The sequence below is a fragment of the Schistocerca gregaria genome, chromosome 2, assembly GCF_023897955.1.
Source record: "Schistocerca gregaria isolate iqSchGreg1 chromosome 2, iqSchGreg1.2, whole genome shotgun sequence".
NCBI lineage: Eukaryota > Metazoa > Arthropoda > Insecta > Orthoptera > Acrididae > Schistocerca > Schistocerca gregaria.
In genome coordinates this window covers 1,031,360,131-1,031,375,920 of record NC_064921.1, presented here as the reverse complement: position 1 = coordinate 1,031,375,920, position 15,790 = coordinate 1,031,360,131, and the positions used below count along the sequence as shown (strand labels likewise).

The 15,790-nt window shown below is 43.2% G+C and overlaps 1 protein-coding gene across 1 annotated transcript in view; it reads right to left on the bottom strand.

The window, feature by feature from the left end:
* LOC126335552 (uncharacterized) overlaps positions 1 to 15,790 on the bottom strand; it is a 134,721-nt gene that overhangs the window by 17,112 nt on the left and 101,819 nt on the right. The window contains exon 4 of the mRNA XM_049998954.1: positions 6,870 to 7,061. Coding sequence (XP_049854911.1) covers positions 6,870 to 7,061 — 192 coding nt within the window. The remainder of the gene's footprint in view (positions 1 to 6,869; positions 7,062 to 15,790) is intronic.

Genomic DNA, 15,790 nt, shown 5'->3' with positions numbered 1-15,790 from the left:
ATCCGTCGTCTTCCTCGATACCTGTACTGTAGGACGGAGACAACCTGGCGGCGGCTCCATTATGCTCTGGGGGACAGTCACATGAGTATTCTTGGGTCCAGTGGAGCTCGTGCAAGGCACCATGACGGCCAAGGAGTATCGTACACTGGTTGCAGACCACATACACCCGACGGCAGTAGCATTTTTCATCAAGTTAATGAGCCTTGTTGTAAGGTGTCAGGCAAATCCAACACCTTACATGAAAACCCTGACATGATAAGCAAATCCAGTAGTATGTCACATAGCTCCGAATAAATCGTGACATTAAATTAACCAAAGTAATACAAGTAACGAGTGAGCAAATGGAATGCCACAGACTAACACAAGAATGCCTAAATGCATGTCGTACCTTCCCAACGTGAGGCAGACGCAGTTCCGAGGGGAGAAATGAGAACAGAAGCCGAGAGCAGAACCGTGTTAAGCTAGAAGGCCCTACGATAAGGGACGGGCTGGACACCCACGTCGCCAGCTAACCACTAGGGCTCACCACCCGCACGTTTTAGCGTGAGACTTTTTCGCGTCTCAGGTACGTCAAGGACCACCTCCCAGCCCATGTTAAAAGCTAGAGCCCTCCAGAAAAACAGTATAGATCTTACGATAACACAAAAAGGGCCACTACCACCAGCAAGTTTTAGCGTGAGACTTTTTCGTGTCTCAGGTACGTCAAGGACCACCCACCAGCCCATGTTAAAAGATAGAGCCCTCCAGAAGAACAGTATAGATCTTACGATAACGCTAAAAGGACCACACCAGCTGCAGGTTTTAGCGTGAGACTTTTTAGCGTCTCTGTTACGTTGCAAACTTTAAAAACATTGCCCCACCACGAAAAGTATAACGTTTTTCATTGGATAGACAGAATTTTTGTAGGCGGAGCTTAAGGTTAACATTGTGACCCTGATTGGTCAGATGGAAACACAGCCAGATAGTTTTTTTTTAAACCAACTTTGGTAAATTGTAGTAAGGAGAAGTTAGGAGAGAGTTGCTTCCGAGATGGCGAAGTGAGCGGAGCTTTGCTGCGCGCCGCTGCCCTGACGCTGCCTAAACACCGACAAGGTAATGAACGCAGGCGATGCCGCATTTTTGAGCGCATAAGGCTTCACTCAGAACTGCAGAAGTATCATCTGTTACACCCCTTTTTGCGTAATACTAGTGTCGATCGTTAACTAAAACTCATGGTGTTCACATTTGCCACTTGAAGAACAGATCTGAAACGCGATGATTTTTCTTTTATATAGTTATTGAGAAGCCACATCAGCCACTGTAATTTACGACAAGTTAGATAAGTAATTAAAGATAATTGAGCGTCACTGTAGACCATTTTGATAGTTTTCTCTTTTGTGAAACTTAAATTTAACCTAGATTATAAATGTGATATGGCATAGGTCATCCTTCGATCGATTGTAGAACTTGGAAACCCATTCAGGGAATATTCGTTCACATTTTTGTTGAACGCAGTTGGTTTTTACCATCCTGTATTAAAACATTTCCTTTTATCAATAGTGCAATTTATAAACGATGTTTTGTGAGTAGAATAAAATGTCCAATGGTAAACTTAACTGCTTTTTTGACGTTATTTTATCAGCTAACTAAAAATAGGAAAGCCTTGAACCCTTTCCACTAAATTTAGTTAGTATTAAGATTCTTTTACAGGGAGTGCAGTGGAGCTGACGCTGAGATCATTAAGTATTTGGTTATATCATCGCTAGTCTCACTGAACTCTTCTGAATTCTACATGTCATGTGTGGTCTGGCGTCTCCTTACCAGCAACAGGTCCCAGGTTCAAACTAGTTAATTCCCTAAAAAACACGCTCAGAGCGTCGTTGCGCGAAAGTGGTAGGTAGACACGATATAGAACAAACAGACACCACCATGAATGTTTAGATTATCACAAAGCCAAGAGTGTGATGGAGTGGTTCGGGGAAAGCAGTGCCGAGTTCCCTAATTAATCTGAAACCGATCGAACACATCTGGGATGCGATTGGACATTGTGTCACAGCTCATAGCCCCCATTCCTAGAATTTACGGGAATTAGGTGGCTTGTGGGTGCAGATGTGGTGCCAACTTCCTCTAGCGACTTATCAACGTCTCATTGCTTACATGCCACGACGCGTCGCCACTGTTATCCTTTCCAAAGGTGGACATACCGGCTATTGGGTAGATGGTCATAACGTTCCGGCCTATCAATGTATGTTCCTGTTTGTACTTTCCTCAGCTACTTTAAAAAATATACCGAAAAGTTCAGAATGCGAACATATGCGCGCTTTTTTTAACATGCAACTCACCTCAAACTCCAACAAGCTACCGTAACTGTAACTCACTCACAGCTCCTAGTCCACCGCTGTATGTCGCTCATACTCATCCACTCCAGTTGCTCTTTTCCAGTCCCTCATTCAGCCCAACTCATTGTCACTTTCTATTTGTGTTTCTCTGTCATTGTCTCCTGTGCCACAGCCACAGTCCCCACCTTTCTGTCCTCCTACTACTACAGTCTCCTCTCACTGTTGTTGTTTCCCTCTTGTTCTCTCTTACTGCTAATACCTTCACCCTTTTCCTAGCACTGTTCTGTCACTGTGAATTATGTTCCCCTGTCACTGTGTCCTCTCTTTCTCACACACTACCATGCTCTTTGACACACACTCCCATTGTCTCCTTGTCTTTCTAAAACACATTGTCTTCTCTTTCAGCATAAATACGCGCGAATATAATCGTATGCCAAAATCTGTGGTAAAATTTTTAAAGGTTCTGAGGAAGGGAGAATGAGGCAGTTGGGACCCCAATTTTCGGTCAGAGTCTTTTAAATAAATAGGAATTTATTCGCAATTCTTGTGCTCCAATAGGAGCATTTTTCTGCTGGGTCGCCTTTTCTTCCGTCTGCAGCAAGGCATGTAACTCATATGAAAAGAAATGTATAAGAATGTTTACTTCTGAGTTTATATGTTATACGTAAGTGTGCATATTATATTATTTCCGATGTAAGCGTATTACCTTTATTGGTGTAACTACCGCAAGTGTCTGATCTGATATCATCTTTTGTATCATTTGTGCCTGCGAGGAAGCATAATGTTGAGAGAATAGCTTTTTAGATATAAATTAATAAAAAAAAAACCAAACAAAAAATTATTAATTTTTTTTAAAAAAATAAGAAATTTGTTATATTAACTTAATTATGTTGTTAAATCAACATAATTATGTCATTATTGGAAAATTTGACTCGTTCCACATCATTACGAAATATCGTATTCAAGATCCATAGAACTAGTATTAATCTAATCTAATCAACAGTCAGAGCAGCTGTGCGGGTCGCTACCAGAGAGGACTATAAAAGTCGAGAGACACAGGGGAGTGGCGCAAGTACGATAAAAGAGCATTAGCTGACTGTGTGGTGCTTTTTCGTTATTGCGTCAAATGCGCGAATCTCGTCATGTACATCGATCGCAGCTTGTCAAAACAATGACATGCATTCTAATGATACCTAAGGTATCATATGGCAACTGTCCTTGCTGCCTGTCTCAATAAGCACTCTTATATCTTCTTTGTTTCTTTCCTTTTCTGCAATAAGAAACTATTGTTATATAGGTTGACTCTTACACAGAAGATTACAGCAGCCAGCCACTTTTTACAACGCTATTTGTTTGTTTAAACAGAGCCGTTACCGGTTTCGAACCGATAGGTTCGTTTTCAGACGGCATAGGTTCATCTTCAGACGGCTAGTTCACGTTTTACATTACATTTCGTGTTTTGTTTCCCCACCCGACGAAACTTCCTTGCGGTGGCGATGCCCTACAACCAAAGCAAGATGATAGACAACGTATTTTTAATTGCAATTGTGCCTCACGACGATTTTAAGTGAAGTAAACAAACTATTATCATTAAATGGGAGACGTTTCAGTTACTTACAAGACTTAACACCGTGTTAATGTTTTCATATGTTCCTTTCTTCGACCATTTGGCGGAGAACCTCCTCAATCTTTACTTTATTAGTACAACAAATTCTCTAAACTCTTCTGCAGCACCTTTCCAGTTTTGATACAGTTCATGATTCAGCACCGTACAGTGTTGTGCTCCAAATGTACATTCTCAGAAATTTCTTTCACAAATTAAGGCTTTCGTTTGATACCTGTAGATTTCTCTCCGCCTGGACTGACCTACTTGCTTGTGCTAGTCTGCTTTTTACATCCTCTTTGCTTCGTCCGTCAAGGGGTATTTTCCATTATCACTAATTTTGATGTTTGGTTTGGCTATTCTCATGTATGCTACCTCTTAACCTATTACTTTTTTTCTGGTTTACTCTCAATCCACGTTCTGTTCTCCTTAGACTGTTCACTGCATTCGATACGTCCTACAATTATTTTTCACTTTCGCAGAGGATAGCAATGTCATCAACGAATCTTACCATTGACATCCTGTCAAACTGGATTCAAATGCCACGCTGGAACCTTCCTTTTATTACTTTCACTGCTTTTTCATTGCTTTCATTGCAGATCGAACAGTAGGGGCGGAAGATTACATACCTGTCTTACAGCCTTTTTAATCCGAACACTTCATTCTTGGTCTCCCAGTATTATTGTTCCCTCTTGCTTCTTGTACGTATTGTTTACAGTCCGTCTTACCCTATACTTTACTGCTATTTTGCTCAGAATACCAAACATCTTGCACCCATTTTACATTGTCCGCTTTTTCCATGTCGTCGAAGCTTACGAACACGTCTTGTTTGTGCGGGGTTTTCATGCCTGTCTCCCCTTGCTGTCTTCGGAACAGTGTGGCTCATATTTTTCCGAAAGGTCTCACAGATTCTACCTGCCAAGTTGAGTAGTCGTTTTGATGCCGTTTCGTCCAATGGTTTTGCATTTACTGAACAAGTTGTGGTTTTAGGAATGGCAAGAAATTCCACAAGAGATTCGGAGGCCGTTTGCTTCCATGCCGCAATGAGTGCACTAGCGTAGTCATTCCCATCAGGGTCACATCTCATTCTGATGCCGATGTTGGACGTCGAGTCCGAACGGACTGAAGGTTTAATCACAAGACAATTCCATTTTGCACTTTGGCTGTATTATTATTGCAGTCATTTATTTCATACCCTCAGCTGATTTCGGCGATGTTCTATTTCCAAGGGCTTACTCATACTTTCGCCAAGGCGGAAAATAGATTTGTCTTTGGTAAATTTGTAGCTTTTGCAAATGACACGAAGAAAACTTATCGACAATTTAATCATAGCCTTGTGTGATGGCATCTCCACAACATTTGATAAGTATCAAACTGATGCTGCATAGTGTAACAGTTTCCATTTTAACCAGTGTATTAATAACCTATCTTTGCTCGTAATACTTCTACATCTACATGATTACTCTGCAATTCACATTTAAGTGCTTGGCAGAGTGTTCATCGAACCACAACCATACTATCTCTCTACCATTCCACTCCCGAATAGCGAGCGGGAAAAACGAACACCTAAACCTTTCTGTTCGAGCTCTGATTTCTCTTATTTTATTTTGATGATTATTCCTACCTATGTAGGATGGGCTCAACAAAATATTTCCGCATTCGGAAGAGAAAGTTGGTGACTGAAATTTCGTAAATAGATCTCGCCGCGACGAAAAACGTCTTTGCTTTAATGACTTCCATCCCAACTCACGTATCATACCTGCAACACTTTCTCCCCTATTACGTGATAATACAAAACGAGCTGCCCTTTTTTGCGCCCTTTCGATGTCCTCCGTCAATCCCACCTGGTAAGGATCCCACACCACGCAGCAATATTCTAACAGAGGACGAACGAGTGTAGTGTAAGCTGTCTCTTTAGTGGACTTGTTGCATCTTCTAAGTGTCCTGCCAATGAAACGCAACCTTTGGCTCGCCTTCCCGACAATATTATCTATGTGGTCTTTCCAACTGAAGTTGTTCGTAATTTTAACACCCAGGTACTGAGTTGAATTGACAGCCTTGAGAATTGTACTATTTATCGAGTAATCGAATTCCAACGAATTTCTTTTGGAACTCATGTGGATCACCTCACACTTTTCGTTATTTAGCGTCAACTGCCACCTGACACACCATACAGCAATCTTTTCTAAATCGCTTTGCAACTGATACTGGTCTTCGGACAACCTTGCTAGACGGTAAATGACAGCATCATCTGCGAACAACCTAAGAGAACTGCTCAGATTGTCACCTAGGTCATTTATATAGATCAGGAACAGCAGAGGTCCCAGGACGCTTCCCTGGGGAACACCTGATACCACTTCAGTTTTACTCGATGATTTGCCGTCTATTACTACGAACTGCGACCTTCCTGACAGGAAATCACGAATCCAGTCACACAACTGAGACGATACCCCATAGCTCCGCAGCTTGATTAGAAGTCGCTTATGAGGAACGGTGTCAAAAGCTTTCCGGAAATCTAGAAATACGGAATTAACTTGAGACCCCTGTCGATAGCGGCCATTACTTCGTGCGAATAAAGAGCTAGCTGCGTTGCACAAGAACGATGTTTTCTGAAACCATGCTGATTACGTATCAATAGATCGTTCCCTTCGAGGTGATTCATAATGTTTGAATACAGTATATGCTCCAAAACCGACGTCAATGATATAGGTCTGTAGTTCGATGGATTACTCCTACTACCCTTCTTAAACACTGCTGCGACCTACGCAATTTTCGAACCTGTAGGTACAGATCTATCGGTGAGCGAGCGGTTGTATATGATTGCTAAGTAGGGAGCTATTGTATCAGCGTAATCTGAAAGGAACCTATTCGATATAATGTACAAGACATAATGCATTCTTGCCGTTTATCACACCTGAGGATTTTCGTGTTCTCGACTGGCGACTTACTTGAAGGGCCCCTCGCCGAAGGCGTGGATGGAGTTGGCGAAGGTGCCGTTCATGCGGTAGTTGCCAGTGGCCGAGACCGACGGGAAGAGCAGCTCGAAGTCCACCCTGGAGGACAGAGGCCGCAGTCGCAGCTGGCGAGCCCGCATGCTCGAGATGCCGAGCACCGTCACGTTCCAGGCCTCACCTCTCACCCTGCAAAACAAGCCAAGTCAGACAAACGGCAACAACAACTACAGTTGCTACTAATGCTGCTGTTCTCTTTGGCACCCGATGTCTGGCGGGTCATGAGTTCTACAGCATACAGCCTCAGACTGAAAGGTTGATGTGTTAGTAGCGGGTTGCGACACTTCTGGCACGGAATTGTTGCAGTATTTCTTCTCTCCCCTCACCTCTCTGGTATAGGCCATTTTCCCAACATATAAAATAGGGACAAATTTAAAAACTGGTGGCAAACTCAAACTTCAGAGTTTTCCCACTTCTATGACAGCCTCACAGCTGGAGCATGGCAACTTGAAACAGCTGACCTGCTTGGTCGGCGTGGAAGCTTGCCAACTTTTTGATGTACGTGGACAGATGTCGGAACCTCTCTGATACGCAGGGACACTCCAGGATGCTTATTCAAATAAAGACAGTTCTTCCTCTCCTGTTCCATCTCCCCAGAACATAGTTTTCAACTTAGGACAACCCCAGTCTTGAGTTTCAAACTTAGGGTGTGTTGTGACACAATTCTCTATTTTTCACAAACACAAATTTTTTTTGTACGATTACAATGTTGATGGCGAAACAACAGAACAAAGTTAACAGTAAGGATACCAGTAAAAGTCTCCTAATTGAGGCAAACAAAAGTTCATTTGTAAATTTGCTCAAAGATTTGTGGCAACACACACACACTAGTAACAGTCCAATTCAGAGACAGAGACTTAATCTTCAGCAGTTGAAGTCTACGACGTTGGCATCCGGAGTGAACCGAACTTCGGGTCTGGTTGTAGCCCCTAATTAGCTGTCTCCAGCCAATCAGGCTCGAGCTCCCCTGCAGGATATAGTGCTCGGAATGCCTGTTTCCATGATCTTGTATGTAAATAGCCAGTGTTTACCATGGTGCTTTTGGTATGCCTTGGACATAGACAACCCCATCCTCTGTGATGTAATATGGGTTACCGGCCCTCAGGGTCTACCTTGGCTCTGGCATAACATCCCTCCCCCTTTGAAAAGCTAGTGCGGCACGGGCGGCCGTGGGGAGGGGGGGGGGGGGGGGTGGTGGAGCACCAATATAACCGGTGCCGTAGGCTGATCTGCAGCTAAGTCTTTCAGAAGGAGGCGGTGAAACCTGGTTACCAGAGAGTTGGGCGCCACCTTCTGCACGAGGCAGTTGGAGCGCCGAAGCAGTGGCGGTTGCGAGGCGACGTCGGGCTGGGCAAGAGGCATGGGGACGTCAGTGTCGTCCATCTGAGACGGTGCTTAAGAGGAGCCGGGAAGTTGGTTCAGAGGAAGGTCCCGGAGCTGCCCCGGGTCTGGAGGGGGCGGCATCTGCTGGCTATCTCCAGGAAGATCATCCCCCAACTGAGGAAGGGGCATCAACATAGACCCCTAGGAAGGGGCCGCTGATGGGAGAGAGAGTGGAACCGGCATTTGGGGCTGCGGCTGCTCGAGGAAACGAGAACGCAGTTGGTTGCAGTGATGTGAAACCACCCAGTCGTCCAGGCCTACATCGAACAGTTGTCGACCATGGGGCCGGATAACAACCTCCAGAAACCAGCTGGGCCAGGGCCTGAAACATGCGAGCTCACACCTTGGAGGGTGATAGTTGTTTAAAGTGTGATTTCAGAAGAGTGGGAGACATTTAAATTCGCAGACTGCTCTGCTTCTAAAGTTGAGGCAAGAGAACTGTAATTTAATAGAAAACCAAAGGATTTTTTTTAAATTTATGACAAGGATAGGATTTCAAACATAGAACACAAGTGACTTGACAACCATGCAGGCTGTTCCAGTATCCACCAGGTACACCATCTTGCATTCTGTACTTAGGATAAGCCATCTGACAAACATACAGGCCGTGCTAGAATCCAACAACCCCACAACCTTGGATTCTACTGTTGTAAGACTGTCCCAGTATCACCAGGTATGCCATCTTGGGTTTTATCCAAAAGGACACTTGCCCCACTTGGTTTGTTTTAGGTTCTTAGCAGTTTACACATAGGACGAGCACCCTACTTCGACAGTAACATCATAAGAAAGGGGGAAAACCCCGGATATCTTGTAGTTCTTGCCAGTTTTTGAATTTCCCACCGTTCTATATACAGGGTGTTTCAGAAGTAATGGTGAATATTCAGGGATATGACAGGAATGATCATTTGAAACAAACAAGTCAATTAAACGTGGGCTCCAAAACTTATACCTTAAGAGCTATGAGCGTTTCTTGATCTTCGACAGTGTGAAACAAATCTCTTCTACTGTAAGCTCTTTGCTTTCCATATTTTGGGAAGTGGTAGTATGGAGCAAAAACATGAAAAAAGTGTCCGCTAAACATGTGCTCTAAAATGTGTTCCTTAAACGTTATGAGTACTTGTTCATTCGAAGAGTTGTGTTTGAAAGTAGCGAAGATAAACACATGGTCATAACTTTTAAGATATGTGTTTTAGGGCACGTGTTTAGTGGACATGTTTTTCATGTTTAGGTCCATACTACCACTTTCCAAAATTTGAAAGGACAGAGCTTGGAGTAGAAGAGATTTGTTTCACACTACCGAAAATCAAGAATTGCTCATAGCTCTTTGTTGTTGTTGTGGTCTTCAGTCCTGAGACTGCTTTTGATGCAGCTCTCCATGCTAATCTATCCTGTGCAAGCTTCGTCATCTCCCAGTATCTACTGCAACCTACATCCTTCTGAATCTGCTTAGTGTATTCATCTCTTGGTCTCCCTCTACGAATTTTACCCTCCGCGCTGCCCTCCAATACTAAATTGGTGATCCCTTGATGTATCAGAACATGTCCTACCAACCGATCCCTTCTTCTGGTCAAGTTGTGCCACAAACGTCTCTCCCCTTCAATCCTATTCAATACTTCCTCATTAGTTATGTGATCTACCCATCTAATCTTCAGCATTCCTCTGTAGCACCACATATCGAAAGCTTCTATTCTCTTCTTGTCCAAACTATTTATCTTCCATGTTTCACTTCCATACATGGGTACACTCCATAAAAATATTTTCAGAAATGACTTCCTGACACTTAAATCTATACTCGATGTTAACAAATTTCTCTTCTTTAGAAATGCTGTCCTTGCCACTACCAGTCTACATTTTATATCCTCTCTACTTCGACCATCATCAGTTATTTTGCTCCCCAAATAGGAAAACTCCTTTACTACTTTAAGTGTTTCATTTCCTAATCTAATTCCCTCAGCATCACTTGACTTAATTCGACTACATTCCATTATCCTCGTTTTGCTTTCGTTGATGTTCATCTTATATCCTCCTTTCAAGACACTATCCATTCCGTTGAACTGCTCTTCCAAGTCCTTTGCTGTCTCTGACAGAATTACAATGTCATCGGCGAACCACACAGTTTTTATTTCTTCTCCATGGATTTTAATACCTACTCCGAATTTTTCTTTTGTTTCCTTCGCTGCTTGCTCAACATACAGATTGAATAACATCGGGGAGAGACTACAACCCTGCCTCACTCCCTTCCCAACCACTGCTTCCCTTTCATGTCCACCGACTCTTATAACTGCCATCTGGTTTCTGTACAAATTGTTAATACCCTTTCGCTCCCTGTATTTCACCCCTGTCACCTTCTGAATTTGAAAGTGAGTATTCCAATCAACATTGTCAAAAGCTTTCTCTAAGTCTACAAATGCTAGAAACGTAGGTTTGCCCTTCCTTAATCTAGCTTCTAAGATAAGTCGTAGGGTCAGTATTGCCTCACGTGTTCCAACATTTCTGCGGAATCCAAACTGATCTTCCCCGAGATCGGCTTCTACTAGTTTTTCCATTCGCCTGTAAAGAATTCGTGTTAGTATTTTGCAGCTGTCACTTATTAAACTGATAGTTCGATAATTTTCACATCTGTTAACACCTGCTTTCTTTGTGATTGGAGTTATTATATTCTTCTTGAAGTCTGAGGGTATTTCGACAATTTCATACATCTTGCTCACCAGTTGGTAGAGTTTTGTCAGGACTGGCACTCCCAAGGCCGTCAGTAGTTCTAATAGAATGTTGTCTATTCCCGGGGCCTTGTTCGACTCAGGCCTTTCAGTGCTCTGTCAAACTCTACACGCAGTATCGTATCTCCCATTTCATCTTCATCTACATCCTCTTCCATTTCTATAATATTGTCCTCAAGTACATCGCCCTTGTATAGACCCTCTATATGCTCCTTCCAGCTTTCTGCTTTCCCTTCTTTGCTTAGAACTGGGTTTCCATCTGAGCTCTTGAAGTTCATACAAGTGATTCTCTTATCTCCAAAGGTCTTTTTAATTTTCCTGTAGGCAGTATCTATCTTACCCCTAGTGAGATAAGCCTCTACATCCTTACATCTGTCCTCTAGCCATCGCTGCTTAGCCATTTTGCACTTCCTGTCGATCTCATTTTTGAGACGTTTGTATCCTTTTTTCCTGCTTCATTTACTGCATTTTTATATTTTCTCCTTTCATCAATTAAATTCAATATTTCTTCTGTTACCCAAGGTTTTCTACTAGTCCTCGTCTTTTTACCTACTTGATCCTCTGCTGCCTTCACTACTTCATCCCTCAAACCTACCCATTCTTCTCCTACTGTACTTCTTTCCCCATTCCTGTCAATTGTTGCCTTATGCTCTGCCTGAAACTCTGTACAATCTCTGGTTTAGTCAGTTTATCCAGATCCCATCTCTTTAATTTCGCACCTTTTTGCAGTTTCTTCAGTTTTAATCTACAGGTCATAAACAATAGATTGTGGTCAGAGTCCAAATCTGCCCCTGGAAATGTCTTACAGTTTAAAACCTGGTTCCTAAATTTCTGTCTTACTGTTATATAATCTATCTGATACCTGTCAGTATTCCAGTCTTCTTCCATGTATACAGCCTTCTTTTATGATTCTTGAACCAAGTGTTAGCTATGATTAAGTTGTGCTCTGTGCAAAATTCTACCAGGCGGCTTCGTCTTTCATTTCTTAGCCCCAATCCATATTCACCTACTATGTTTCCTTCTCTCCCTTTTCCTACTACCGAATTCTAGTCACCCATGACTATTAAATTTTCGTCACCCTTCACTATCTGAATAATTTCTTTTATTTCATCATACATTTCTTCAATTTCTTCGTCGTCTGCAGAGCTAGTTGGCATATAAACTTTTACTAGTGTAGTAGTGTGCTTCGTATCTATCTTGGCCACAATAATGCGTTCACTATGCTGTTTGTCAATAGCTTACCCGCATTCCTAGTTTCCTATTCATTATTAAACCTACCCTATTTGATTTTGTGTTTATAACCCTGTAGTCACCTGACCAGAAGTCTTGTTCCTCCTGCCACCGAACTTCACTAATTCCCACTATATCTATTTTTAACCAATCCATTTCCCTTTTTAAATTTTCTAACCTACCTGCCCGATTAAGAGATCTGACATTCCACGCTTCGATCCGTAGAACACCAGTTTTCTTTCTCCTGATAACGACGTCCTCTTGAGTAGTCCCCGCCCGGAGAGCCGAATGGGGGACTATTTTACCTCCGGAATATTTTACCCAACAGGACGCCATCATCATTTAATCATACAGTAAAGCTGCATGCCCTCGGGAAAAATTACGGCTGTAGTTTCCCCTTGCTTTCAGCCGTTCGCAGTAGCAGCACAGCAAGGCCGTTTTGGTTATTGTTACAAGGCCAGAGCAGTCAATCATACAGACTGTTGCCCCTGCAACTACTGAAAAGGCTACTGCCCCTCTTCCCGCACGTTTGTCTGGCCTCTCAACAGATACCCCTCCGTTGTGGTTGCACCTACGGTACGGCTATCTGTATCGCTGAGGCACGCAAACCTCCGCACCAACGGCAAGGTCCATGGTTCATGGGGGGAGGCTCATATCTCTTAAGGCATGCGTTTTGGAGCCCACGTTTAATTGTCTTTCTTGTTTCGAATGATCATTCCCGTCGTATCTCTGAATATTCACCATCACTTCTGAAATAACATCTATAGGGCATTTGATCTTTGTCAGATGAGTTGGGGACGTAGAGAAATCTAGCAACAATACATGACGTTATCGATGACGCCTCAGGAGTAGCAGACGGTGAGGAAGTGAAGCTGGCAACAATGTAGGCGTTGCTAGAACTGTCACATACCAGTTACCTATGTTATTAACTAATTTTTCTGGGGCTACAGAATTTCTTAAAGTACATCTGCGACAAAATGTTGGAACTTCTTTCTTTGTATATACTCTTCCTACTCCAGCCCTAAGGGTAGAATGGGCTTTTAGAACTCTGTCATACTGCGGAGGAGGGCTTTTTGCAGCCAAGTTCCACGCCAGGAATGAGAAGGTGAAGCAGCCATTGAAAAGGAAGTGACACACGTTTGCAACCTATCCTCCATGTTATTTATTCTGTACTCTTAGCAAGCTGTGAAGGGTAAACCAAGGAGCATTAAAGTTTCAAGGAAATCTTCCAATGACACTGTGACTCTGTCAAATGTGTAAGCGACTTGGGAGTGCAGCTGAATAGAATTGATAGTTTCTTGAAAAGAGATTGTGACATGTACATCAACAAAAGTAAAACCAGGATAATGAAAAGTAGCCGAATTAAGTCAGGCGATGCTGAGGAAATTAGGTTAGGAAATGGGAAGGCTGAAGATAGTAGATTTTTGTTGTTACTTAGGCAGTAAAATAAGTGATAATGACTGAAATAGAGAGGGAAAAAATGCAGACTGGAAATACCAAAAAAAGCTTGGATGAAAGATGGAAATTTGTCAACATCCATTATAAACTTAAATATTAGGAAGTCTTTTCTGGTAGCATGTGTTTTGATTGTAGCCTTGTATGCTGATCAGCCAGAACATTATTACCGTCTTCCTAATAGCCGCCGGGCGTTGAGGCCAAGCTGTTCTAGGCGCTTCAGTCTGGCACCGCGCGCCCGCTATGGTCGTAGGTTCGAATCCTGCCTCGGGTATGGCTGTGTGTGATGCCCTTAGGTTAGTTCTAGAGGACTGATGACCTCAGATGTTAAGTCCCATAGTGCTCAGAGCCATTTGAACTTAATAGCCGACCTTTGGCTCGCATAACGGCGGCGACGCATCGTAGCATGGAAGCTATGAGGCCTTGGCAGGTCGCTGAAGGGAGGTGGTATCACATCCGCACACACAAGTCACCTATTCCCATAAATTCCAGGGAGATGGACGATGAACTCTGAAGCCCTGCGCAATCACATCCCAGATGTGTTTCATCGGGTTCAGATCTGGCGAGTTGGGGAGTCAGCACAGCAATTGGAACTCGTCAATGTATTCATCGAACCACTCCATCACACTCCTGGCCTTGTGACATGGCGCATTATCTTGTTGAAAAATGCCACTGCCGTCGGGAAATATGATCGACATGAAGAAGTGTACACGGTCTGCAACCAATGTACGATATTCCTCGACCGTCATTGTGCTTTGCACGAGCTACACTGGACCCATGAGTGCTCATGTGAATGTTCCCCAGAACATAATGGAGCCCCCGCCAGCTTGTCTCCGTCCCGCAGTACAGGTGTCAAGGAGCTGTTCCCCTGGAAGACAACGGATTAGCGCCCTCCCATTGGCGTGAGGAAGGAGGTATCGGGGTTCATCAGACCATCCAATGCTCTGCCACTGCGCAAACTTCCAGTACCGATGGTCACTTGCCCATTTTAGTCGTAGTTGCCGATGTCGTGGTGTTAACATTGGCACATGCATGTGTCGTCGGTTGCGGTAGCTGATCGTTGGGAATGTTCGGTGCAATGTGTTTAGACACTCTTGTACCCTGCTCACCACTGAAGTCTAATCTTAGTTCCGCCACGTTCGCCGCCTGTCCTGTTTTACGATTCTGGCCAGCCTACAGTGTCCTACATCTATAATGAGAGGTGACCGCCCAACCGAATGGGGTCTGGATGTACTTTCACCTTTGTTTCGCCACATGTTGAAGACATACAACACAGCTCTCCTCAAACGCCGTACAAATCGTAAAGGTTCCAAACTTCTCGTGGCGGCCTCTGGACCATTGCAGTCTGCCCTGCTTCAAACTGAGATACACCGCGTGCCTTCCCTATTATACTACATTCACTTTGCGTGTGTCTAATTAGCAGTTGTTCCTCGCCAGTGACGCTGCTATCGCCTGAACGAGTTTATATCGATAGTAGGTCGGTGGTCATAATGTTCTCGCCGATAAGCGTATTTTTGAAGTATATATGACAAACCAAACAGTTTAAACAAGAAGAATGTTGTTGTATGGTGTTACAAAAGAATGTTGAAGGTCAATTGTTTGAATCAGAACTAACGAGGTGGTGCTAAATCTATCTGGAGGGAGAATAAATTTAAGACAAGACTGACAAAAAGAATGGGCCGTTTGACAGGACACATCTCAATATACAGGTATCAAGGAATAATGAAACTGGTATTGGAGGTAAGTGTTGTGGATAAAAATTGTAGAGGGAAACGAGGCCTGAATACAGCAAGCAGATTCCGATGGATGTAAGCAGCAGTTGTTACGTAGAAATGAAGAAGCTCGCATAGGATAGACTAGCAAGGAGAGCTACATCAACCATTCTTTAGGTTGAAGACCACAACAACAATAAGAAGCAGGCGAGGTGGTAGTAGGTCAGAAGAGAGTGCCGATTGGAAACTTTTGGAATGGGATTTCCACGGCAGCATTTGCCATACAACCAAAGAAACCATGTAGAAACGCTTGGTTATAATTTATTATAATTACAGTTTATTATTTATTATTTATATTATA